This window comes from Peromyscus californicus, unplaced genomic scaffold, assembly GCF_007827085.1.
Source record: "Peromyscus californicus insignis strain IS unplaced genomic scaffold, ASM782708v3 Scaffold_7__1_contigs__length_154581171, whole genome shotgun sequence".
NCBI lineage: Eukaryota > Metazoa > Chordata > Mammalia > Rodentia > Cricetidae > Peromyscus > Peromyscus californicus.
In genome coordinates this window covers 148,832,512-148,859,588 of record NW_026294595.1, presented here as the reverse complement: position 1 = coordinate 148,859,588, position 27,077 = coordinate 148,832,512, and the positions used below count along the sequence as shown (strand labels likewise).

Sequence of the window (27,077 nt, the reverse complement as noted above, 5' to 3'; positions counted from 1 at the left end):
AGCCTTTTGTTTAGAAGACCTTGTGAGGGTTTCACGGATGGGGACCTTGAGGGCAGAGACTCTACTGTTCATCTATGCTCGGGCAGCTGGTGGGCACTGAGACCGTACTTTCTCTTTATTTAATGCGCTAGCTCTGTGGTTGGAATTTAACCTCAAAGAGGATCATCTCTAAATTGATTTTTTTTTTTTTTTTTGAGACAGGGTTTCTCTGTGTAGCTTTTAGAGCCTATCCTGGAACTGGCTCTGTAGACCACGCTGGCCTCCAACTCGCCGAGGTCCACCTGCCTCTGCCTCCCGAGTGCTGGGATTAAAGGCATGCTCCCCCACCACCCGACTCTCTAAATAGATTTTTAAATTTCAGTTCAGAAACACATTTTGTTTCATTTAAAGTGTAAGCCACATCAGAGCCATTGTAACTAACCCAAGACAATTTATCCTGGGCTTCTGCTCTGAAGGCATTAAGAACATCAGCATCATGTTGATGTCTCTGGTGAGGGTGGCAGTGGCCAGCACAGCCCCCTTTCTGTTCCATAGGTCGCTCTTCCCTGCTTATCGTGCTCCCATTTGTGAAACATTTTAAGCTAAGTGTTTTACATTAGGATATTAAAATCAAAGCCCTTTAAAAGATAAAATTTAAAAGATATAATGGCCACCTTCATATAGACATAAATGAACATATGTAAAAAATTATATTTAAGTCATTTGCTAATAAACCAGAAAAATATAGCAGCCAAGCTATATTTCAGTGGAGAGCCCTACAGCACACATTCCCAGTCTGAGCACAGAACTCAAATGACTTCCAAAGGAGTGCACATGGATCATCTGCCTTCCTCTAGACGTAGTTTGCATGTCTGTGGACAGACATGATAACAGTCTAACGTTCTGTGTAGCCCAGGCTAGCTCAGACTTGCAGTCCTTCCGTCTCAGCCTTCTGAGTGCTGGGGTCCCAGGTGTGACCCCATGTCTACTCTCAACCACACAGACTGACAAGACCCTGGTCAGAGACAGTGCTGGGGGCTGGGTAAGCCTGCTCTCCTGAGCCTCTGACTTTTGAGCTGTCTTTGTTGTTTTTTCCATTATCTTCTTAAATTTAACCACATCAGTTGTTAAAGTTAGGTGGTGAAAGAGCTATGCTTTCTTTTCCTATGTACTATTTCTTCTATATGATACCTTTAAGGAATGTGTTTTGCTATTATGATTTTTTTATTATTGTTTTGTATGCCCCTGTGGCTTTGCCTTTATAGGCTACTGGGACAGGTGCTGAACATCCACAGGGCACTCAGATTTGAGTGGCTCCATAGTTTTGTTCCTTTGTTTTGGTAGATACCAACGTTTTATGAGCTATGCTCCGATAACATGTGGGGGATGCGGAAAGCATGCGCTGAATGCTTTATGGCCGTGTCCTACAACACCTCCCCTGAGGTCCGCAGGTCCCAGCTCTCACCTCTCTTCATCAAACTCATCAGTGATCCCTGTCAATGGGTGAGTGCTTACACAACCAGCAGCTACACTGGCCTCCGTGGTATCAATCTCTCCAGCTATCCAGCTGTCTCCAGCTTCCATCTTGGTTTCTAGCTTGTATATAACTTTTTTCCCTTTCAGTCACTGATGGGTGTAGTCAGAGCTACATGTTAGGGTAACTGAAATCTCAACACCTTTGGAGTCAATGCTAAGAAAAGTGCACATTGTAGAAGCCAGAATTGAGAAGAAAAACTTGTGAGTGCTTTACCTTCTCTCCTACACTGTCATAGGCAGGTTGGACACTGTCAGTGAGGTCTTCCTACAGACTCCATGGAGTCTGCTGTCATGTGGAGTTCACAGTCCAGAAACATGAAGACTGCATTGTGGTGTTAAATGTACCTATTTTCTGTTGACAGTGGGTTACTTGGCTTTTAGGGGATGGTTGGAAAGTAGCAAACCTGAGATCAGCCTTCTCTGCCCCTGCCTGGTATCAGATCTGGTCCCTGCTGCAGGCCAACACTGTGTGCTCTGGTTCTAGGTGCGCCAAGCCGCCTTCCAGTCATTCGGGCCCTTTATCTCCACGTTTGCGCGTCCGTCCTGGGCTGGCCTATGTGTTCAGGAGGACGGTGCCCTGAGCATCAGGCCATCGAGCCAAGAGATGGAGTCTGCCTTTGCCTCGGGGAGGCCCAGCATTTGCAGTACCACCTCCTCAGCAGGGTAAGCTCCAGCCAGGATGCTTGGCACAGCCCACCCCCCTTTCACCTCAAGCATCCACCTAGAATTCTAGCAATTATCTCATCTCCAGTTTTAGTAATAGTGACCTTCTGGGCAAGATGGAATATTAGAGCTTTAATTATGTAAAGAAGCAAAAAGTAATTGCAATAACGATTTCGAAACATGACTGCCGGGTTATAAATAATGAAGCTACCATGTCTCCTCAGTTTAGATAAAATATTCATTGAGGGTGGTGATTAAATAACCTGTAAAGAAAATTGTCTCTTTCTCCTTGATTAATGAAGTTCTTTGGAGAATTTACACAGAGAAAAAGGTGAAGTCTCCCAGATGTACGTTGTGACATGGGACAGTCTGTGTGTACAGAGGCCCCATCCCTGCGTGCTGTGTTGACCCTCAGTGTCTTTCTAGTGTGGTGGCCGGCCTTGGGCTTGTCATTCTTGCTCTGAGGAGGGTGGGTATGTACTGACCAAAGTGAGGTAATTTCTGAGCATCCCTCTGCAGTGAGTGCTCCATCTGAGTGTGAGGTAGGACTCTGGGGGCGGTTGACACCTTTAATACAGATCCTCCTCAGCCTCATCCGTCCTCCATCAGCACTCACTGTGCTTCTACAGTGCCCTGCCCTGGGACCAGGTCTTCCTCATCAAGGCTTTCAGAGAGGCTGGCACATAGTCAGCTCTTTCTAGTTTCTGAGTCTTTTGTTCCAAAGCCTGCCCCCTGTTGGGGTACTGATAAACATGTGGTGGAGGCTGGCTGAACTTCTTGGGGTTATTTCCAGTGCACACCATTCTCCCAGAGGGCAAAGCAGTGCTAAGTGAGGCTGTGAGGTTGCAGTCTTCAGACACAACGTGGCAGGTATGCAGTCAGAAAAGAGTAGGACTAAGGAGGGTGGAGGCGTCTGCTTCCAATTCCTTCTGTCCGCTCCATGGTGGTGAGAGCTTGCTTCCCTCCCTTCCCTTCAGTTCTAAAACACCTGTGCACATGGAGCCAGATCTCCTTCCAGAAGGGACCTCAGCAGAGACCAGTCATCTGCATGACAGCACTTCTTCTGCAGACACAAGAGAAAACCAGCCAGGGAGCCCGTCCTCCACCAGAGCTGAAATGACTGCAGTTTCCCCAGAGTTCCCAGGTGTCAGAGGCTGCCTCAGCAACAGTTGCCCTGAAGCAGGTCCAGGGACTTCCGAGGATATGTTCAGCACTTTCCTGTATTGGCGAACTCCTCTGCCTGACATAAGCAAAGATGTGGAGGTACTTCTGAGTGGGGCTGGGCCACTGGAAGACAGCCACAGTGGTCCTGAGGCTGTGTGTGACAGCTGTGTGGCCAGGAGCGAGATCCAGAAAGTCCTGCAGTGTCTGCAGGGGCGTCTGCTGCAGGACCCAGACATTCAAGGTGAAGGCAGGATGTCTGTGTATTGTGAATGGCACAGGCCTGCTTCCTCCCCTGCACCCACCCCAGGCTCCTGGGGTTGTGTCTAGTCCAGTCTGGTATCTCCAGGTGGGATGTGTGTGTGAAGAGGGTTTCCAGACAGCATGTGCACAGCTTGGAGGAGCCCTGACAGAACGGGACAGTGCTTGGGCACATGCGTGGTGATGGAAGGTCCAGGGACAGTGACATCATTGCCCACATTATGTGCCCTCTCTGGCCACAGACAGCTCAGGGTGGCCCTCCTTTTGGAACACATTAACTCAGGCCTTCACTAAATCCTCAGGTTTCTGTCTTATGCAGCAGCTAGGGAAAGTACAACTTTTTTGAGGTGTTTTTTCATGCCATGACTAATGCTCCCACCAAGTGTGGGATCTGGGAGCCAGTCTCCTAATAAATACCCAGTTAGTCCTCAGCCAGTCAACAGTGCTAGACTTGGGTTTGTCCTGAGTCAGAGAAACTGGAAAAGCAACCCTTGCTGCTGTTGTTGGGCAAAGATTTATGGTGCTTTGGGGAGGAAATGTGAGGGTTCAGTTGGCCCCATGAGTCTTTGTCCCTGAGTCTGTGAGTAAAGGAACCCAGTGGTTGCTCAAGGGACAAACGAGCTTCCCCCTCCTGACAGTTGCAGGCAAAGGGCTGGCATGGAGAAGCACAGTTACTGCAACTGCCCTGATCCCTAGTAACAAGAGCTGATGGGGCTGGCCAGCCGTGACCCTTGAAGTCTGATAGAGGGGGTTGTATAGGCAGCTCTGCCTAGGGTATGGTGAGGACTGACATAGAGAGCTGTCCAGAAGAAGCACAGAGCAGGAAGCTGGTCATTCCCCGGGGCAGAGAATATGTAGGGGCCCCTACCCTAGAGGTCAAGGAATGGGCTGCAAGGGGGTTTTTCCTGCGCGTGGAAAGCCGTTGTGTGCAGTATTCTGCACATATTTACATAGTTAATTTCTCAGTAAGAAAGGACTCTTGGCTTTCCTCAGATCTCAGAAGAGTCAATAACCCCCAGAGATTCAGAAACAAATGACACATTTCCCATTCTGGCTGTTTGCAGAGGGCCTGGTGTGCTGTACTTGGGAGGTAAAACTTATCCCAGCACAGTGGGGAGCCAGCTACAAGCTCTGAACATTGGAGTGAATCTTTCCATTGGTAGGAACAGCATTCGGGGGTGGGGGTAGTGCATGTGTCTTGTACAGTTTTAATTTGTGTAGAAAAATATGTAAAGTAGGTCCTTCGAGCAGCCACACTAGTGTGAAAATAAACTTAGATGTATGCATGTGCATATGCATGAGTGGGAGCGGGGGCGCCATCCTGCTTTATAAATGGGTAGTCGGACAACCCCTTGTCAAGGAGGATGGCCTCCCAGACTTCTCTGCTGTGTAACCTCATTTTGTCCTTTTGTGAAAGACAGTAGAGTCAAACTGATTCTTCCTAGTAGATGGGGTTTGAAATGTACTGCTCTGTGTGGCTGATGTGGCCAGCATCACACCTGGCTGGGAGCTCATGTTGAGACTCCATAACCTGGTACTAGGCAGTCTCCAGTTCTGGAGGAGGTGCACATGCCTTTAGTGCTGTGGGGTGTCTTTCTGTAAGCTCTGAATATGTGTTGCTCTGATTGGTTGATAAATAAAGCTGCACTGGCCTATGGCAGGGCAGGATGGAGCCAGGGGCGGGGGGAGGGAATCTAAGAGAGAGAGTAGGAGGAGAAAGGAGAGTGGGGAGAGATGCCAAACCGCTGTCCAAGGAGCAACACATAATGGCACACAGGTAAAGCCACGGAACACATGGAGATACATAGATTAATAGTTAGGGGTTGAGTTAAGTTGTAAGAGCTAGCTAGCAAGAAGCCTGAGCTAATAGGCCATAGAATTTGCAATTCATATTCAGCCTCTGAGTGATTATTTTATAAGTGGCTGCAGGACCTCGAGGCTGGGTGGGACAGGAAAAACTTCCAGCTACACTCTAGGAAGAATCCCATTCCTAGGCCAAAGCTTGGTGCATACCCATCTGAAGTGAGCCTAGGATCCACATTAAATTATTAAAATCTTTTTACAAAATTTTTTGAGACAGAGTCTTTTATAGCCCAAGCTAGTCTGGTCCTTGCTTTGTAATAGAGTGCGACTTTGAACTTCTGATCTTCTTGCTGCCATCCCCCAGGTGCTGGGATTATAAGTATGCACTGTCACATCCAGCTTATGGGGTGCAGGATGTGGAAAATAGGGTTTTGTGAATGGTAGGCAAACAGTCTACCAACTGAACCACATCCAGCCCCATAAAGTTATTAAAATTCTTGGTACTTCTCTTCCTATAGCTCAAGTTCAGGTATTATCTGCTGCACTGAGAGCAACACAGCTCGACTCCACTAGTGACCCTGAGAGCAAGCAGACAGAAGGTCTAAACGAAGGGTCCGTCTCAGATCCCAGCCCTGTCTCTGACAATCACCTCCTCCTGTCGGCTTCATCATCTCAGAATGAGCTCTCCGCAGCCAGGATATTACAGAGCACAGTAAGTACTTGCCCTGTCCCTCAGCCACCAAGGATGTGACAGAAATCACAAAGCCGTGCTTGCTTTTATTAATACATCCCTACAGAGAAGATAAATGGCAAATTTCATTTCATTCTTAAGGTCATGTTTTGGATAACTAGACAACCAATCAATCAGGTGATTGATCACCCTGAATCCCTTCCTTGGGAACAGGGTGGGCACCAGAAACAACCACCCCCCCACCCCCCCCCCAGGGAGGAGATGACAGGCAGTGCTCTTGGGGGATTAACGGTGTAAATGTCCTGGGTCATTGCTGGCAGTCACTTACATCTTTAATAACAGAAGACGGTGAATTCTAACTTGGGGAAGGCCACAGAGAGTGATGAGTGTGGCTGGCCCCTTGGTTCACAGACATCCTTTAATACCCAGCTGCTGGTGATGGTCCTTACTTTCTATCCTGTAGTCTGGGGTCTGCTCCTTGTGACACTGGGGCCCCAGCTGAAACCAAAGGGCCTGGACTTCTTCCTTGCCTGACTCTCTAGAAGCTTCCTAACCCTCTTGATATTGTGCATCTGTGTGTCTTCCCAGTTCCTCCCCAGCTTGCACTTGGACCAATTTAAGCTGGGGGGTCTCTTATTGCCCAGGTCTTGGGTAAGTTGGTGCCTACTCTGCAAGTTCATGGTCTTTAGGACCCAAGTGCACACTCCTCTATTGACATGGCTGAAATTTTGGCTGTAGTTATTAATTTATCACCCCCACCCTAAGCCTGTTCAAATGAAGCAGCTAGCACAATCTGATTATAAAGTGTTTCAAAAGTTGGTAAAGGTGCTGTTAGGTTGGTCAGAAATGATGGGATACCTGTGTTGTTTCTAGAAAATGCTGAGAACACTGGCCTGTTACCTTTGTTACCTGCCTGTAGAAAGCCTGAATATAGAGGGGAAAGGTCTAGTCCATTGTTCCTGGTGGGTGTGGTAGTACTGGGGCTTTTTTATCAGAGGCAGAATTGGAAAAAAACAGCAAGCCCCTCCAGCCAGGTCTTCTGAGGTGTGTATGAAAAGCTAAGCTTGACCCTGGGGCTCAGAGGAGGTCAGCCAGGAACCTCAGTTGCAAATCAGAGGGGAGAGCACCCAGTGTTCAGGAGAGGCAGAATGGCCCATACCTCTGTGCTGCCTGCTCCGCCTCCGCATAGGGTGCGCAACAGGAGGAGGGCCTGTTGGAGGAAACCCTATCCCAGAAGTCCTCCTGACTGCTCTCCCCATCCATGTCTCTCCTTGGCCACAGCTGTAGGTGAAGTACAAACGGCAGAGTGGTTGGACTCTCCTGAAGAGCTAGGGTTCTCTAGACAGGCTCTCTCATCAGTGAGTTGTGGTGCCTCGCACCTCCACCATGCCACCGTGCTTGGGGGCTCTTTTGGAGAAATGAGCTCACAGTGTTTGTGGTGTTGAGTTAGGATGGATAGCTCCTGAAGTCAGTGCTATGCAGTGACTTCACTCCAGACTTGGACAGGATTCCTTCCTCAAGTGCTGAATTTGATTCCAGCCATGTCATGTTAGTGCATGTTGATTCATGTGGAGAATCGGAGGCACCATGCCCCAAAGAGACCTTGAGTGTCCTACCAAAATGTCACCGTCATCATGTTTCCTGTTCAGATAGACAGCATGCTTCTCTGTAAACATTGGGCACTAAGGTCCTGGTAGCATGCTCAGAGCAAACACAGCATCTATTGGGGTATTAATTGACTCCTGGATCATATATTGAGCTGATTTGTCAGAATCCATTAACACAGTAGACAGTATGACATTTCAAGTGCAAGTTGGAAATCCGTGTTATGGTTGAAGGAGAAGGTCAGGTCCATCTCAGTTAATGTTAATCAATGATCAGAGACTGATATGTCGCCATTTGAATGTTCTTGCTCATTTTAATTGTTAACCTAATGTAAAGGTTCATCAGCAAACATTAGGAGTGTTTGCACATGTGAAAACTCAGAAGAGTTTACTGAGTAAATAGTCCCCAGCTGGCAGAATCTGCTCTCTTCAAGTCGCTGCTCCCTCACTGCCATGCCTACCACCTGCCCTGCTGCCTGGTTCCAAGCAAAGGCTGCGGGTGCCTGCTTTGTCCTTTCTGAAAACCCACCATTATCCCTCCTTCTGTAGCTGTATTGAAGGTGGCTGGTTGGCTACACGAAGGAGACCTAGGCCTTAAAAGAGTGGAAAGTGCCAGCCCATGCTGTTGGGCCTTACCAGCTTTAACAGTAAGCATGGCCTTCTGTAAGGCAGTCTTGAAGTCAGTGTATGAGGTCTCTTCTACAGAGCCCCTGTGGTGACTAGACCAAGTGCGGGCCCTGCAATTAGGCAAAAGTGCGTTCTGATGTCAGGAGAGATGCCACGCACCTGAGGAAATGCATCTGTTGTTTCTGACATGAAGGAAGGTTCCTTGGATGGGGTGGATGAAGACACTGTCCTCCCTTGATCTCAGTTGGTGACATGTCCTGTCAACTCTACAGGATCAAATGGAGCCTCAGAATAGAACCAGTGTGCATCTGGAGGCGGAGCAGGGGCAAGAACCTACCGCACTTGAGGAGAAGAAAGCTAAAGTGCAGGTTTGTTTGTTCCTTGAAACAAAAGGGAAGAACCAGAAACAAAACAACTCAGCCTCTCGTCTTCCTTTAAGCTCAGTTTTGGAGCAGCCACTGAAGTGAAGTGTTTTCCTTATGTCAGAATTAACTGTTTATCTAGTTCTTTACATTGGTAGTGTTTCTTCTCTAAAAATAATTATGAAGTAGTGTTCAAAGTCTATTAATAAAGCTCAACAAGAAGGAAACGACCTCACACTAATGTTTTAGGGCAGTGACTTTTGTTTGTTTGGTTGGTTTGTTTTTGGGTATAAAAATTTTGTAAGCTTCTTTTGTTGGGCCGTGCTTACATGCATCTGTCTTATGGATTGGCCCCTTGTGCCATACAAAGCCCCTTAAATATTTTAAGTCATGGCACACATTGCTCTTCCAGAGGCAGGAATACATAGGTGATGTTTGTACCAAAGGGAGGCCTCTCTTCAGTTGGAAAGATGAGGTAATGATCCCAAGGGTAGCCTTGGGCCTAGCTTCCCAGGCTGTTGTGGAGGATGGTCTCCATACTGGGTAGCTGCACCATGCACTCTGCTCTCCAGATGCTTCTCTGTGGCCTAGGTGCCCGCTTTGGGCCAGCTGACTATAGACACCGAGTTCCCCTCTTGTTATTCTTACCTGGCTTCTGCTTCACTGTTCTCAGCAGACTGTAAAAGCCTGCACTGCTGTCCCTGGCCCTCCTTGCCAGTGTAATGATTTCCTTTCTCTTCCTTCCCAGGATATAATCCCTCAGCCTCTGCTTGACCAGTTCATGTCCATGACTGACCCAGCTAGAGCCCAGACTGTGGACACTGACATCGCCAAACACTGTGCCTACAGCCTCCCTGGGGTGGCCCTGACCCTCGGCTGGCAGAACTGGCACTGCTTGAAGGACACCTATGAAACTCAGTCTTCCGATGGTCAGGTAAAGGGTCTTGTTCAGAGGTGCAGACAGAAAGAGGGTAGCATCTGAGCAGGAGGCCCCGGGGGCTGCAGCACAGCTTGCCCATGTGCCCATCTGACTTCCATGTGCCTGTGAGCCGGCTTGTTTACTGTTCTCTGGGGAAATGCTAGGAACATTGAATTACACTTGCTTGTGGTGATTCGTGTGTCTGCTATCACCCCTAGTGGAAGGTCCGGCGGACCCTCGCCTTTTCCATTCATGAGCTGGCAGTGGTTCTCGGGGATCAGTTGACAGCAGCTGACCTGGTGCCTGTCTTCAATGGCTTTTTAAAGGATATGGATGAAGTGCATGTGGGAGTCCTCAAACATCTGTATGATTTCCTAAAGGTTGGAGAGCGGAGATCACACAGGCCTTCCCACAGTCTGCCACTGAGCCTGGACTGGTCTGTGGCAGCGAAAGGCAACCACACTCTTCCGGTCCTGCAGTTGAAGTGCAGCCAGAATCTAAAAAATGGACACTCATACCTCTGCTGCTGCTTGGACCCCATAGGGATATGTTTCTTATGAAAGGTGGTGGATGGCAAAGTAAAGGTCCCCAGGTATGTGTGTGTGTGAGACCTGGCTTACCCAGAAGTCACCTGCAGAAAGAGATTGGGCCCAGATGAAACCCCAGCTCTGTACACAGAAAGACCTTTTCTGCAAGATGCTGTAACCACTTCTGTTCCTGCCTTTCCTTTCCCCTTGAAGGAGTGATGAGTATAAAAATAAGAGCTTAGAAGTTACTTAGAGAAACTCATTTGTCACACGGCTGTGGCCCAGGGCTGCCCCTAGGGACTTTGGTGGTCACTGACCCCATTCAGACCCAGCCTTTCATTGCTAATGAGGGGTTTCAGCCCCAGGGGCAGCAGAGCCATTATCTACTGAACACAAAGACACACCTTGGATGGGGAAGCACAAGGGTTTCAGAGACATGGGGTGGTGGGGGCAGGTGGGTGGTGTACCCACCCCAGAGGAGAGGCAGGAGCTGTCCAGGGAATGCTGGACTTGGCGTCAGCAGCCACGGCGACGGAAAGCCACTTGGAGTCCCAGGTGGTGGGTATGAGGGGGACACACAGGCTTGTGGCTGGTGACGAACTTCAGCCTGCAGAGACGTAAAGGGAGTGCTGGGGTCACCTTGAGGTGGCCTGTCGTTTATGGGGCTGTGTTTTCAACAGCTGCTCCATGAGGACAGGAGGAGAGAGCACCTCCGGCAGCTGCAGGGTTCATGGTGACTAACAGCAGCAGGGATGGGAGGTTTCCATATGAACTAGCAGAGTGAGTAAAAATCTGACGGGGCCTCAGAGGCCCGTGGGGAAGCTGCTTCCTTCCCTCCTTGGAGCTGACATCAGAAGCAACAGCAGCACAGTGCTCTTTTGGATAAAGAGAATATGTTTTTGATAAGGTATAAACGAAATTCCAAAGCTCTGAGTTATATATGTCCCCTGTCTCTGGGGAGACATCCATTTTCCCATGAAGACAGGGCTAAAGTCACTCTGGAATTGGAGTGTTCTGCTGTTCCATAAGGCAATTTATTCGAACCAAATAAAAGATGAATCACCCACTCTTCAATGTTTTCCTCTGAATCGGAGTGGCTTTGCAAAGCCTTCTTGAACGTTCTGTGTGCTGCCCTTCTCTGTAGGACACATGGTGCCTCATGGACTTGAATAGCCAAAGAATATTGGGCAGCATTGAGGTCTGAAAAGGTCTCCTCCAGATGAGACAGCTATTAAATAAAAATACCTGCCCATGAGGCTTGCTTGCATGTACCATGCCTATGTGAAGTACTCTTCAGTTCCTATCTGTTGTCAGCACAGGGAACGTCCTAGGCTTTATCTACAATGAATGAGAGTGTAGTTCAGTGCCCCTTCCCTAGGTGGACAATGTACTTTAGTGATGTGAGGGTTTGTTTGTAGGGTGCTTGTTTGGACTTTTGTTGAGGTCCATTTCTGTATCTTTAGTTTTTATTATCCACAACTAGTCATCTCTCAAATAATTGTCTTCCTGAGGAAATCCGTCAGGCTTTTGCAGCTATTCAGGATATGATTTGGTCGGTGCCAGGGGCAAACTGGAAGATTTTCTCTTTGCTGTGAGCTTTAATCATTATACTTAATTTGAGAGATTGAGAGTTAGTCATTATGTCATGTTCTCAGCACACTCGGGCAAAAGAATTGGGAAAAACAAGTCTGGGCCCGGCTCGGCGGCTGTGCTCCCCCTGGCGGCTGGAGCCGGCTTGGCCCCCGGCGGCCCGGCCTATCTCCCATCGCTGCGCTTATTGCAGTGGCTGCCGATAAGGACTGACCGTGCAGGGAGCGATATTGGCCTCATTTTCCCCGCAGACGGCGGCGGGAGCGATATGAAGCCTCTAGCCGCGGCCGGCTTCCTCCCCACCCTTTTTCATTTCCTTTGCCCGTGCAAATCACACCACTCTCTCCCGCCCGAGCCGAGCGGGCCCGCAGTGAGTGAGACAGAGCCAGGGAAAATGACCTATGGAAAGAACGAGGAAGTAAAAGAGCGAGGGGGAAAAAACTAGCAAGAAAGATTGAGTGAGAAAGACCTAGCGAGAAGTAGTGCAGAACAAGACAAAGGGAGAAAAGAGCGAGGGAGAAATAAATAATACTTTGTGAGAAAGGGCGAGGTGGGGAAAGACCTATCTAGAAAAGAAAGCGAAAAAAAAATACCCAGTGAGAAAGAGCGCAGGTTTAAAAATACCTAGCAAGAGCGAGTGAGGGTTTAAGACTTAGTTAAAAAAGAGTGCGGGGCAGGGGAAATACCTAGCAAGAAGAAGAAGAAGAAAAAAAAAAAACTTAGCAAGAAAGCGCAGGCAAAATACCTAGCCAGAGGAGCGAGGGGGGAAAATAACTTAGCAAGAAAGTTCGGGCAAAATACCTAGCCAGAGGAGCGAGGGAGAAAAAAAACTTAGCAAGAAAGCGCGGGCAAAATACCTAGCCAGAGGAGCGAGGGAGAAAAAAAACTTAGCAAGAAAGCGCGGGCAAAATACCTAGCCAGAGGAGCGAGGGAGAAAAAAAACTTAGCAAGAAAGCGCGGGCAAAATACCTAGCCAGAGGAGCGAGGGAGAAAAAAAACTTAGCAAGAAAGCGCGGGCAAAATACCTAGCCAGAGGAGCGAGGCGGAAAAATAACTTAGCAAGAAAGCGCGGGCAAAATACCTAGCCAGAGGAGCGAGGGAGAAAAAAAACTTAGCAAGAAAGCGCGGGCAAAATACCTAGCCAGAGGAGCGAGGGAGAAAAATAAGCGAGAGGGAAAAATAAGCGAGAAAGCGCGGGCAAAATATCTAGCCAGAGGAGCGAGGGGGAAAAATAGCAAGAAAGCGCGAGCATAATATCCAGCCAGAGGAGCGAGGGGGAAAATAAGCGAGAGGGAAAAAGAAGCGAGAAAGCGCGAGCAAAATATCTAGCCAGAGGAGCGAGGGGGAAAATAGCAAGAAAGCGCAAGCAAAATACCTAGCCAGAGGAGCGAGGGAGAAAGCGCGGGCAAAAAACCTAGCCAGAGGAGCGAGGGAGAAAAATAAGCGAGAAAGTGCGGGCAAAATATCTAGCCAGAGGAGCGAGGGAGAAAAATAAGTGAGAAAGCGCAGGCAAAATATCTAGCCAGAGGAGCGAGGGGGGAAAACCCTGGTGAGAAGGAGCGAGAGAAAAGGACCTCACGAAAAGCGAAGGGAAAGACCGAGCGAGTGAAAGGGCTAGCCAGAAGACTCGGGGAAAAAAACCTGCGAGGAAGCGAAGTGCGGGAAAGCAAACGGATTGAAAAGAGCGGGCGAAAACGAGCTAGGGGAAAGCGGATGAGAGAGAACGAGGTGGTAAAGAGCGAGCAAAAAAAAAGAAGGCGGCGAAATGAACACGGGGAAAAGAGCGAGGGCGCCGCCATCCGCTGCTAGGCTTCTCGCTCCCGCTCGCCTTCGGCGTGGCCTGGAAAGTGCAGGCCCGCCGCAGCGGCTTTTACATTGTCTAATCTGGTAGGGCATTGTTTTGTGTGCTTTTCAACCATAACTGGATGCTGGAACCTCAAAACCTGCACCCTGACCGCTCAAACCCCTGTTTTACAAAGTGCTAGGTGCCTGCAGCTTCGGCACAGCACGGTACCACGGCATAGCACGGCAGCTGCTCCCGTTGCCGCCGCGCCTGCGTGCAGCTGCTGAGGGAAGGAGCGGGAATCGCCTAGTAACTGATGTGGTAGGGGTCCCTCTGCTTGTCATTGCAGGCAACTGATCCTGATCTTGGATCTCTATGGTCCCAGCGACATTCATGGTTACCTGAGGCACGTTGCCCTGAAGTTGTGTGCAAAGTTTCTCAAGTGCGCTGGATTTCCTTCAAGCTAGTAAGGAGCCAGCCTTCCTGTAGGCCATTCTTGTAAATAGCACACTCACTGTTTCCCATTTTAACACTATTACTATTTTTTTTCTGGGCTCTATTTGTCATCTCTATAAGCCCAGCTTTTACTTTGCAGTTAGAAGCTGTATTGTTTTATCAGTTTTCCGGATACCCTTCTGTTGTTAATTTTATGCTTCCATGGTGGTAACTGTGCAGAAATCATTTTGTATTTGAAACTCTTTAAATAATAGCTTAGGGTTTTGTTGTTCTTTGTGTGTGTATATGTTTGTTGTTGTTGTTTAATTCTCCACAGCTTTGTAGAACAATTAATAACCATCAAAGCATTAGCAAAAAAGATGACTCTGTTTTATACAGTGCTTTCTAGACCCACTGAGGAAGACAGTCTTACTTGAAAATAGTGATTTTAAAATTACTTGATGGTATGAAAATTGCATATAAAAAGCATATTCTCAAAGGTTAACAGTTTACACATTCCACAAGATGTGTTTAAAAACTGAGTCCTTCTCCTTGATTTGCCTGATAGTCCCCTTGTTTTTGCATTGTCCTTGAAGAGTTTTATGTACATGTGTGCATTATGGCCCATTGAAACATCTTCTCCCCTTTATGTACCAGTGAGAAGTGAGCGACTTTCTTTTGCTTGTAAATTGATGGGGAAGGTGGACAGGAACATGAAAATGCCCCTGTGCCGTGCAGAGTGCTGCTCACGGACTCCGCTGGCAGCACCTCAGGTGGCCTCATTGCTCGCAGGTGGGGGCCGTGCTACACAAGGTCTACTCCATGGTGCATCTGCTCTGGGGCTCGGCTTCATCCAGGAGCTCATCTCAAGGTTCCGGCACTGCCCTAAGTGGGTTGGAAGACAGGCTTTTGCTTGCATCTGTCAGGTTAGCACAGCCTGGGGACAATTTGCCTGTAGATTACTTTCCCTGGCAGAGGATGGAATCACTTTCCTGAGCCTCCTCACCTTGTGGGAGACTGACCAGCTGAGAGGTACAGTGTCTTGTCCAGAGTCACCCTGGGCACTCATTCACACCCCAGACATGGATAGTACCTACTGTGTATCGGAGATGAAATCAGTGAAGAGCCAGCCAGCAATCCTACCAAACCCAGCACACTCCTCTCACACTTCATTCAGGATTAGGGTGCAGAAACCCCTTTTCATGCCCCAGGCATAAAATTGATGTCACCTTGTCTCCTCAACAACCCTGTCTATGTAGCACCTTTGAAGTAGGGATGTGTGTGTGATGAGGTGGTAGTAGAGACTGGACTTCACCTTGAGTGTCAGCCATCTTGACACATCTGATCGTCCAGTAAGAGCACCTGGGTATGGAACATGGTGGAACGTGATGACATGTTTACCTTTAAGGATAATTGTTTTAGGTGAAGCATAACCTCAGAGAGTAAGGTGACCTGGGCAAGATCCCACTACAAGTGGAAAGCCATGGTTTTAATCATTTTGATGTTTCATCGTGCTGTCTTCTGGCACCACAAAGGCAAAGGGATGGTGCGCCATCTCCAGGAGCTGCTTGCCCAGCTGTGTTCACAACCAGCTTTGATGGATCCCTGTCAATCCCAATCCTGCACTCCCTTTCCTCTGCCTCATAACCAACTGCAGTGAGAGGACTCACCAGCGCCCCCTGTTGGTCTAAAGGAACATAGCCGGTATTTTTCCACAGCACAGCCATCTGTGAAGAAAAACATCAGTATTCACATCACTGTGTAGCAAAAGCAGAAATGAATTTTTTTATGTTTTTAATTACTTATCTGGAATGTAGAAAAACTGTGAGAAATAAGAAATGATAACAATCCATTTTGTTCAAGAAAAACCAACAATATTTTTTTTTGGTTTTTCGAGACAGGGTTTCTCTGTGTAGCTTTGCGCCTTTCCTGGAACTCACTTGGTAGCCCAGGCTGGCCTCGAACTCACAGAGATCCGCCTGGCTCTGCCTCCCGAGTGCTGGGATTAAAGGCGTGCGCCACCACCGCCCGGCAACAATATCTTTTTTAAGAAAAAAAATCTTATTATTAAAGATGTAGAAAATCCAGAAAAACAAAACAAACCAAAAAAAAAGGAAAGAAAGAAAGAAAATCCAGAAAAGCCCAAAGCAAGATAAGGAGGCTCAGGAGATAGCATATCTCAGAGACTTGTTAATTTTGATCTGAACACAGCTCTGGGAAGAAGGTACTAGGGCGACAAGGCAGATCTGGAATAGACCTGACTGGCCTAGAGCCTGTCTCTGAGCTCCCTGCCTCGGCCAGCAAGTCTCTCTGAACAGTAAAGTGTACCCCTCCTGTGCTGTCCGGGCTCTCTAGCCTGATGCAGTCCAGCTTCCTAGAGCAAGCTTGGCAGCCAGAGCTGCTTGATGGCCCTTTGACGTTGTTGCCGTGGAATCTACCATGAATACCCATAGGACCCAGAACCCATACACCTGGCTGAAGTTCCTACTCACTTGCTGGTCCTAAGACTATCAGTGGCACCACCACATTGGAACAGAATTTTCACACCGTAAAACAAGGCTAGTTTTGCTCTCCAGGGCCAGTTGTGAGAAGAAAGGGAGGGATGTGCTGCCCACACTCTGTAAGTGGAAGAGGGATGCACACATCTGCCGCTGTGCTCAAGTAGACATGACTAGCTCTCATAGAAGCCTAAGCCTGGGCCATCATCTGGGTTTGCGTGGCAGCCAGTCCCTATCTGAGAGGTGGGGTTCCTGGCCAGGTATGTGCAGTGTGGTGACACTGTGCAAGGTGATTGGAACAAAGGTTCAGTTGAGGAAACCCAGATTCAGAAAAGCTAAACAGTTTAGCTGAGGCCACAGGTTAAGTTTTGGACCTACAGCTGCCTGGCTCCAAAACCCTTGTTTCCTCTAGATTCCGCCCTCCTTGTCAGGCATTCCTTGGAAGTGAGTTATAAACATTAGCCACTGGGTATAACTGAACTCAGTTCCTGAAATGTAAAAGTTCACATGTACGTGCCTCTCAAACCTCCAGATTCTAAAGTGATGTCTTTAGACTTACAGAAGTATGTGTGCTTTGAAATCTTGAGGAAGTCACTGCTGGGCTGTGGCTCTCATTCTACAGGCTGTGGTGAGTGAAGAGTCTGTCCCTGTGGACCAGTTAGTGGATCACCTCCTTCCCAGCCTCCTGAGCCTGGCGTCTGATCCTGTGCCAAATGTGAGGGTTCTGCTGGCCAAGGCCCTGCGGCAGACACTGATGGAGAAGGGTGTGTAGGCCTTGCTGGCTTCTCAGTTAACCCTACCTGTGGCAGGTGGCAGCCAGGTCCCTAAGGAGTTATAACAGGCTGAATAGCAACACACTGGAAACACAAGATAGCTAAAGAGATGAACACAATTCCATTTGTTTAACAAGGATACACCAGATACAAACTATCACACAGCTTTCTAGACCGGGGGAACACATTTATCAGTTCCAGTTATAATATGAAATGCAGCCAAAGTCTGTCTCAATTCTACTGCAGTGTGACACCACTGGGCTATTTAAGCTTGAGTGATAGTGAATGCAAGCTGTGTCTATGCTGGTTTACTTCTCCACCACAGTGTGGGCCTGTTTGTCCGTTCCTTTCTAGCCTTCTCCCTGCCCTGCTGCCCACACATGCCAGTTCTCATGTGCTGCAGAACACGATGCATTTAAAGGTTTGATTACTCTTAACTTTTAAAGCAGGTGTCACTACTGGCAGTCTACCATTCAAATCTCAGAAATCTTTTGGAATAAGGCATTTTATCACTTGAAAATACTTAGGTATGTGGCTATTCATGGAAAATTTATCCAGTGTCATGACATGTGGCTTAAAAGACAACAAAACTAGAATATGTTCTAGAACACAGTTCATGGCACATATAACTCCAACTTTTCTCTCCTTAGCATATTTTAGAAATGCCGGGAACCATCATCTTGAAATTGTTGAAGAGACCCTCCTGGCTTTGCAGTCTGATCCGGACCAAGATGTTTCATTTTTTGCTTCCTTCGAACCAAAGATGCAGAATGCTATAGACAATACTATACTGGAAAACTAGAACTCGCATCCTGTGACGGGTACACAGAGATGGCTTCAGTGCACACATGCCTGTAACATGTTGTATCCAGTTGTATCATAGCTTCTGGAAGAGGCTTATTTCAGGTGACGGGGCAGCCCTATGCTTCTCACCCCTGTAGACCTGATCCTTGGCAGTTTAGAAAGGTTGTAGATCCAGGCACCGATAACTTTCTGGCTCTTCCTCACCATCAGCTGTGGCCAGCAGTTGGTTTTTTAGGAGAGACTGTGTTACTTAAAATCTCCTGAGAGCCTGGTATAATTGTTCACATCTGTAACCCCAGCACCTGGGAGGCTGGGGCAGGGAGATCAAGAGTTCAAGGTCAATCTAGAGAATTCCAAGTCTGTCTGAGCTACATAACAAAACCCTGTCCAAGGAAACGAAACATAATACAGCTCCCCTCGCCAATAAAGCCATTTAGTAGATGCTTGTACGTCTTCTCTGGGCTTGCTGCCCTAATCCTTTCTGAGAAAATGGAGTTTATGGCACTGTATTTTATCTCCAACTGAAATACTTACTGTACATATGTAAATAACTTGACAGGAAGAAAATATATGACTGTAACACTAGCCTCCCCAGTGAACAAACATGTCAAGTGAAGTCATGTCCTGTTCTGGAGCTGCTGCACGGGCAGCTGTTTGGATGACCTTTGAACTGTGTCCTAGTAAAGAATGGTTCTGCCTCTACTGTGGGGCTCCTCTCAGGCGTTGTACTTTTGTTATAAACTGCTGTACTCAGAGTCTTTCCTTCAGCCTTTACCCTTTCCCTCTTCAAGAGACTGTGAAAATGTGTGTTGGTCTTTGAGAGCAGAGAGTCAGTCACAGGTTGTTTTTAAAAAGGACTCAAGTCAAGTTGCTGAGATGCATGGATGTTGACTTACACTTCAGACTCAAAAAACAAAAGAAAGAGAAAGAAAGAAAGAAAGAAAGAAAGAAAGAAAGAAAGAAAAGAAAAGTCATAATTTTGACCAGAACTTTCTACAGGCACCATTGGTTTGGGGAGTTAAGTTATATACTCTTTACATTGGCTTAAGTACATAGAGCTTAGATTTCCTACTTTGGAATCTCAGATGAATGGAAAGATGCTATATAGTTTAAGTAGGTTTCCATTCATTACTAATTTTGTATTCTGTAGATATTAGGTTATGGTTCTGTGTCTGTGTCTATCCCAGCTTTGTGGTTCTTATCTTAACAAAGGTGGGGAGCAGCCCATGGGGCTGGAGCAAGTGTGAAGTCATATGTTGAATTTCCTGGTATACAGGATACCCCTGAAGGGACCCAAATACTATTGATCTTGTTATTTAAAAAGAAAGGAAGGGTCTGCACTGTCTGTGCCAAAGAGAATGGGAAACGTGTAAAGAACTCCAGGAGCAAGCACAGGCCACGTTTGGGCTGCTTTAGCACAGAGTTAATTTCTTCAAATTAGAGGCAAAAGATTAAAAAAAGAAACAAAAACAGTCTACCTTGTGTTTACTATGTGCCTACAGTAAGTATAACGTTCTTCAGGGCTTCTGTAACAAGTTTTTATTCCCTATGAAGTGGAGATTGTATTTAAAATCCATTGTTCTAAAAATAAGCAAAATTATTCAGCTAGAATCTTGGATTCTCTACAGAGCATAATTTTCTATAAAGGAAAACAAACAAAAACCCAGGCCTGGGGGTGGCACACACCTTTAATCCCAGCACTCCGGAAGCGAATGAAGGTGGATCTCTGAGTTTGAGCTCAGCCTGGTCTACAGAGCGAGTTCCAGGACTGCCAGGGCTACACAGAAACAGTGTCTCGAAAAAGCAAAAATAAAGAACAAAGATTCGGTCGGTGTTCTGAGGTAGAATCTGGGCACTGAGATCCAGTGAACACTTACTTCTGATGACAAAGCCAGCTTCCTCTGTAGACTGTGTCTCAGTGATAGGTAGAGAGCTTCCCTTGCCTGAGTGGAGCCTTGGGGTCAATACCCAGCACTGCAGAAAACAGATTGTAAGACTGGTAAAAGGTCCAGCCTGTGCACTGTACAAGTTACAGTTATCTCTTGTTTAGAATGAGTTCCTCTTTGATATAAAAGAATTAAACCCGCCTCCCTTTGTGTCACTGGCTCACTGTACAGTTAGGGATGTCACCTTGAACACCTGCCTCTGCCCCTGGGTGCGTGGATGGCCAGGGCCACCATGCCTCGGCCCAGTTTCTGTAACTAACTGCTATACAGAGCGTATATTTCAAGCTTTATTTTTGGTAACAACGGAGTTGTCGAAGGGTGTTCAGGCTCCCTGCCCCTTCCCTGGTGCTTCCTTCCACCCCTGAAGACCTTGCTTGGGGTCTGGCATTTGAGGCCCCCATCCCCACCCCCGGTGTGAGCTCTCCTGAAAAGGTTCTAGCCTAGCCTGTTCCAACAAATGTGTTCCATACTTTTCTCCCTCAGGGATGCTGTAGTGTCAGGGGGCATGGTTTTTATGCCATTTCCACGCAGGCCTGTGCCACTTTCATTGTGACCCAGGTCTGCTTGGGTTGCTGTGTTCTGGAAGCGCACGGGGGTGGGGGTGGGGGGCAAGCCAAGAGACCACCTTAGAAACGGTGGGCCTAGCGGTTCCGGGTGGTTCTCCCTGATCAAGCATACTGCTTTGAACAAACAGGTTGATTCCCCACAGCGCTAGGAGGCTGGTGAGGACCACGGAGGGAGGGGAAGGGAGCTGTCTCCGGAAGTGCGGGCGCCCCTCTCCAGTCCCGGGGGCCCAGGCGGGGGCGGTGATGACGTGCGAGATGACGCGGGCTGCGGGCCATGCGGAGGTCGGCGGACGTGGCGGGGGCGGGCGCGCAGCCGCGAAGGCCGCAGGGGGGGGCCCCGACGCAGGACCCCAAGGCGGGCGCGCGCACTGCTCAGCCTGCCAGCCGTGCCCGCGCTCGGCCTAAGGGGCAGTCAGGAGACCCGCGCATTTCCATCCCGTCGCCAGACTTGGCTCCTGACGTCTTCTTCCTGCGGGTGAAACTGGAGGAGACTGGGGAGCTGTTCCGCGTGGCCAACTGCCGCAACGACATGACAGTGCGGGAGCTCAAAGAGGAGCTGGACCTGGTGGTCGGCATCCCCTTCAACCTACAGCGGCTGCATTTCCTGGACCAAGGTGGCCCCTGCCTGACCCCTTCCCGCCCCCCACGAGCTCCTTCCACGCAAGGGCCCCGGCCCACTCCTGCCCTGGGTCCCCAAGACACACCTAACTACCAGAGGACCCAAGGTGACCAAGTCAACTCCAACCATCTTGAACCCAATCCAGAAGGGTCCCTTGGAGCGCAGGCCACTCAAGGGCTCCCAACTCCCAAGCACACGGGTATCTCATTAGACCCCAAATATAAAGGTGGACCTGATTTGTAAACACTCTGTCAGTTGGCTGCAGTCTGCCAACCTTGAGCAAGGCCGGGCTACTCAGAACCTCAAATCTCAAACCACAGTAAGACCCTCCTGGCAGCCCAGAGCCTCTGTTTTCATAAGGGACCAAACCCCTAAAACAACCGTGTCCACCTAGAACTGTGCACTTGAAACAAAACTAGTCCTCAATAGACCCCCTCCCCCCATATCAAGGACAGGCCTTTCCCCGGTGAGAACCTGAGTTCAAAACCAACCCTAAGTTGAACCCCAAGTTCTGTAGCCAGCCTGTCTCTGCAAGCATTCCAGAAGCTGAAACAAACCTTGCTGGACTTAGAACCCCAAACTCAGAGCACATCTGCCCAAGTTTGAACCCCAAATCTCCAAGCCAGCAATAACTACATCAAAACCCTAAAACCCCATCAACTCTGCCCACAGGACTGCACAAGCTCAAAAGAAGCCAGCCAGTCCCAGAACCCTCAATGCCCAGAGCTAAGTTGGCCAAGACTGAATTCAGGTGTCCATGTTGATTATCACAGCCTCAGAAACCCAAGTCCTCCACCCTCAATGGCCATTAAAGGAAACTAAACATTAAATCTTACCCACTTCAGAGACCCCCAAATCCAGAGCAAACATGGCCAAATCTTCAATCTAACTGTGACTCTGTTAGATGCCGCCAGGCTTCCATCTGCTGTGTCTACATAGGGATGCTAAACCCAGAACAAAGCTGAATGTTCAGATCCCCCCCACACACACATTAACCACTAACACAAACAACCCCCCCAGTTGATACCAACTATATATTCATTCGAGGGTGCTAAAATTAAAAATAAAATCTGCCCATTCTCTAACCCCAAGCCCAGAACATAACTACCCAAGCTGAACCCCCCAACTCCCCCAGGCTAACGACTACTATAGCCTCCCAAATTCTTACTGTGTTTATACAGAAATACTAAAACTCAAAACAAATCTTGCCTGTCCTGGGACCCCGAACCCAGAACAAATCTGAACCCCAAATTTGAGCCTCAAATATCTAGGCTAGCCATCACTCTCTTAGAACCTCAAGTACTCCAACAACTTATTCATACGAGGATGTCAAAATTAAACCAAATGCTTCCTTCCCACTCTGGTACCCCCAAATCCAGAATATACCTACCCAGATCTCCATACTACCTATTACTACTTCAGAACCCCAAATCCTTCAGCAGCTGCATTTACATGAGGATACTGAAACTCAAACCAACCCTACCTACCTTAGGATTCCCAAATCAAAACAAGCCTGGCCAAATATGAGCCCCCAAGACCCCAGGCTAACCATATGACCATCAGGACCTGGAATCCTCCATGGCTGTGTCCACACAAGGATACCGAAGGCTGAGACAAACCCTGCCCACCTCAGGGTCCTAAAGTCTATCCACACACAGCTATGTTTGAACCTCAAATCCTCTAGTTGCCCCCTGGCCACTCCAGCACCCTAAATCCCAGAGCAGACTCTGCCCACATCACAAGTATCAACACCGAGCCTATTGTACCCAATTCTGAGACACCCCTCCCCCGAGCTCCTACCATCCATCTGTACAGCCAAACCCCAGTCTACATAAGGATGCTAGATCCTAAAATGGACCTTGCCCACATCTGGACCCCCAAATCCAAAGCCAGCTCTGTCCACCTCTGAAAGGCAGCCCTCAAGCTCCCCCATGACCACAGCAGGACCCCACTTCAAGCCAAGTGTTTCATAAGGGTTCCAAGGATTAAATGAATCATGCCTTCAATAGGACCCCTCCAAAAGTGAAGCCAAGACTGCCTCTCTTTGATTTACCCCCCCCCCCCAACAACATGTGTTTATGAGCATTTCAAAGCTGATGCCCGCTGTGTTCCGGTGAGGAAACAAAGGTTCAAAGCAACCCTGACTCATGAGGACCCCAAACCTACTCATATCAGAACCCCAAATTTAGAGCAAAACTCGGTCACTAGCAGGACCCTAAATCTCAGGGGAGAGCTGTTTGATTCCTCTCAGTTGCTACCAGCCAGAGCTGCCAACCAGTCCATGCAAGGACCCCCAAATCCTGCCACAGATTCCTCTTAAAACAGGACCCCTAACCAGCCAGCAAACCTTGCTGTCATGGGAACCCCAAAACCAGAGTAAATCCTGCTCTCATCAGGACCCCAGAACTCAAAGCAAACCTTGCCCCTGATGAGACCCCCAATCCTGACACTGACCTAGTTTATATCCAAACCCCAAGGTCCAAGCTATGTCCTTTCCCACATTGGGGGCTCAAAGGGAGCCTAGCAGGATTAGAACCCAACACCTGCAGCTCTCTTGAATCAGGACCCCCATGAACCCCTATCTTAAATCAGGACCCCCCGTGAGCCTCTATCTTAAATCAGGACCCCCATGGACCCTAATCTAGACAAGTTCCATGGGGAGGCACCCAGTGGAGGTCAGAGGCTCAACAGCCTATCCATCCATCTATATCCTTCCCTCATCTGAGGACGTGGCTGCCCCTGTCCCCAGTCCCTACAATGTTTAGGATATGAGAACAGGATCAAAGCCCCTTGGGCTCCATCATCTCCCCACCTGATGGAAATCAACGCAAAACACTTCAAGAAAATGAAGATTTAAAAAAAGAAAAAAAAAAAATCTCTGGGGTTGCCGGGGGGAATGTGAGCAGCCAGTATCCCGGAGACGCTGCAGAGTACTGCAGGGCCTGGGGAGGATGGAGACAGCTCTGAAAGCAGCCTGTCCCCACGCTCAGTGTTCTCACGCTGCCCTTCCTGGGCTCAGTTTCCTAATCTGGAAAGCAGAGCCCCATTAGCTCTAGAATTCTCTGTGCTGTTCCCCGGTGGACAGGAATGACTCTGCAAACCACCAGTGTGTAGGCAAGGCCAAAACACTTTCCCTTGCTACTTTAAAAAATAGGTTAAGTGTTTTCCATGGCACATGTATTTTCTTACAGTAGTTGACAGAGACTTTCTGATATTCTTGAAGCTTTATGTAGTACGAAGCTGTGTTTTGAGCTTCAGTCTGTAGCTAACAAGTTATGAATGAGTTGAGGCATTGTAGGGGGACTAAGTAAATGGCCCCCAACAGGGAACTGGAAAATTATGTATCCTCCCAACTCTGGACCACCTTGACTCATTTGTTTTCACCAATGAGCAATAAATTCAAGCAAGCTCAAGCGGGAATGCAAAGTGGGATGACTTCACTCTGATGTCACAGTGCTAAGACTCAGCAGTCACTTAGCAACGGTTGGAGGCCTGACCCTTGTGCTGTGTTGGGCTGTTCTGTTCTGACTGTGGCTGGCCCGGTAGAGATGGTGCTGATCTGTCGCTAAGAGAAATTTGGATCCCTGCCTGTAAATAACTGGCTGACACATCTGCCCACCTCCAAGGTTGCAGAGGGGAAGAGCAAGTGAGATCATGGTGGCAAAGTATCTCGATGGCCGTGTCTCAACGAGTCGAGCAAATTCATGGGCAAGTGCTGCCCCTGCCAATCATTTATTTATCTCTTGATAATTAGTAGCATTTCTCTGAGCCCAAGGTAGTGGCTGCCCATCTGCAAAGGGGATATGCTAGGGATTGCATAGGAACCGCTGTGAGTGAGGAAACTCATCTCTCCTAGACATTTACAAAGTGGTTAAAAAGTCAGGTTGTCTCACGCTAGTGACGGGCTGGCTACCACATTCAATCCACAAATGAGACCCAATTTACAGATTTGCTAAGCAGCATTCTCTGTCTCCATTCTCCTGAGAGTCTGGTCACCAGACGGTGCCCACAAGCTTGACTCGAGTCCGCTCTGCCGCGTTCTAGATGGGCCTAGCCTCAGTTTGTCCCCTGTAGAGGAAGAGCCATAGAGGCTGGAGGGTCATCCTAAGGCTTCCCCTCAGGTCAGGCACAGAGACCCAACATAATTACCAAGAAATCAGAACATGCATGGATTCTGCTCACCTGGAAAGCTGCTGGGGTAGCTTGGGCAGATCATTATTGCTTATGAACAGACCCAGTCTTCTGTAGTTCCGAAGATGGTAGGTGGACCAAGAAAGAAACATGTGTGCGTTTTCAAAGAGCAACCAAATACCACCTTTCAAAAACCACTTCCTACATAATGTCCCTTCGACTATCTTTTCCAAATCCTGGGCTAATTTGTTATTATTTATATATGTAGACAGGATCTCATATATCTCAGGATAGTCTTGAACTGCTGATTCTCCTGTCTCCAACTCCCAAATTCTGGGATGACCGGTGTGTGCCACCAAGCCTGGCTGGTGTATGAATACGGGACTAGACCCACTGTTGATCACATACTCATCTTATTCAAGATGCCAAGCTCAGTCAGGCAAGAGCTCTGACGCTCAGGTCCAAATACAGTGAGCATTGATATTTGCTTCTAATGTTACCATAGGCTTTATGGGGACAACGTGTCCCCACCAGGGGCAATGTCTGGGGGATATCCTTGACTGTAAGAGCTTGCTGTAGGTGCAGCTAATGTGCCATTGTGGAGGCCGTAGAGGCTGTGGTGCCTGGGGTAGAGAGGGTTAGTTACCTAGTTGAGAATGTCAGTTAAGCACCTACGTGGAAAAACCCTGACGTGGGCTGTCTGTCATTTGCAAGATCTTGCATGTCACTGTCATTTGCAAGATCTTGCATGTCACTGTCATCTCTTTAGCCAGCTAATGGCGACATTCCCTGGAGTCGGTATTCAGTTGAAGGTATATAACTTGCTAAGTACACTGTCACTGTCGGGCCTGTGATGTATAGCTCAAATTTAAGTAGTTCTATTTGTGGAGTTTGCCTCATAAAATGGTTTCACTGACTCATGTATTTTTCCCCAACAGGACAAGCTGTAATTACAAAATTTTATAAATCATTGCCATTGTGTATGTTTTTTTTTTCTTTTTGGGTCCAGCTTCGATCTGAGCTGAGCCAAATTAATTTTCTAAAAAGCATTAGCAGCAGCAAACGGGCTCCTGTGCAACCATCAAGTGGGAGATTTTCTTCCCCCTTTGCTCAAGATTTTAAAAGTATCTTTGTGTGATTCAAGGTCAGACACTGTCTCAACTGATACAGTGATTTCTCTTTAAGTCCTAATTTTGTTAAAAGGAAAAATTGTTCCCCATAGGAATTTTGATGGATGATGCTACCCTGAAGTTCTACGATGTTATCCCTGGAGCAGTTATTTCATTATGTATCTGGCATTATGATGGTTGGACGGAACTGGTTTTGGCAGCCGTGGAAGGGGACCCCAGTAAGGTGGTTTCATGCTTCTTTCAATATTAGGGATTGAGGGACCCCCAGTCTTTAGCATGAGCATTTGAATAAAGGCCTCAGAGTAGGGAAGAAAGATGAGACTCCTGGATGGAGTGTTTCCAGACACTCTGGCCTCGTGAGTCCCCCAGGTTTACTTATTGACAGTTTATAAACCTGCTTACTCCACCCCAGTGGAGCCCAGGTGATACATTTTCTATCTATGTGTTGGTCAGGTAGAAAATCAAATTTAATCCTAAGAGTGGGGCTGTACAGCTCTGTGCTCAGGGACTTGTTTGCCATTTGCAGCTGGGCAGAAACACCCAGGAGGTCATGTCTGATTTGGGGGGACAGCAGCCTGTGCACCAGACCCCCTGCTGGGCCACCCACTAGCTCTGGGGGAGGATGGGAAGGAAGAAGAAGACAGAAATGCTTACCCATCCGTGAAAGTG

At 48.1% G+C, this 27,077-nt stretch overlaps 2 protein-coding genes across 2 annotated transcripts in view; both read left to right on the top strand.

Moving 5' to 3' along the window:
- The window catches only part of LOC128101377 (serine/threonine-protein phosphatase 4 regulatory subunit 1-like), an 86,669-nt gene extending 66,566 nt beyond the window's left edge, over nucleotides 1-20,103 (top strand). Inside the window, 15 exon segments of the mRNA XM_052724451.1 lie at nucleotides 1,324-1,482; nucleotides 2,000-2,178; nucleotides 3,156-3,583; nucleotides 5,922-6,115; nucleotides 8,598-8,693; nucleotides 9,436-9,621; nucleotides 9,825-9,986; nucleotides 10,814-10,856; nucleotides 10,859-10,913; nucleotides 13,856-13,932; nucleotides 13,935-13,972; nucleotides 14,734-14,761; nucleotides 14,764-14,867; nucleotides 17,062-17,203; nucleotides 17,863-20,103. Coding sequence (XP_052580411.1) covers nucleotides 1,324-1,482; nucleotides 2,000-2,178; nucleotides 3,156-3,583; nucleotides 5,922-6,115; nucleotides 8,598-8,693; nucleotides 9,436-9,621; nucleotides 9,825-9,986; nucleotides 10,814-10,856; nucleotides 10,859-10,913; nucleotides 13,856-13,932; nucleotides 13,935-13,972; nucleotides 14,734-14,761; nucleotides 14,764-14,867; nucleotides 17,062-17,203; nucleotides 17,863-18,014 — 2,043 coding nt within the window. The 3' untranslated portion in view covers nucleotides 18,015-20,103.
- Nucleotides 20,104-20,981: 878 nt separating this feature from the next.
- Ankrd60 (ankyrin repeat domain 60) lies at nucleotides 20,982-26,658 on the top strand. Its single transcript, XM_052724719.1, has 2 exons — nucleotides 20,982-21,142; nucleotides 26,501-26,658. Exons 1-2 carry the CDS (start codon nucleotides 21,058-21,060, stop codon nucleotides 26,656-26,658), a joined length of 243 nt encoding a protein of 80 aa, XP_052580679.1. The 5' UTR covers nucleotides 20,982-21,057.
- The last annotated feature ends 419 nt before the right edge of the window (nucleotides 26,659-27,077 follow it).

Coding starts and splice junctions, on each gene's coding strand:
- Ankrd60 (XM_052724719.1), top strand. CDS start 21,058: ATGACAGTGCGGGAGCTCAAAGAGGAGCTGGACCTGGTGGTCGGCATC. Junction 21,143..26,500: donor GCTGCATTTCCTGGACCAAG/GTGGCCCCTGCC, acceptor TGTTCCCCATAG/GAATTTTGATGGATGATGCT.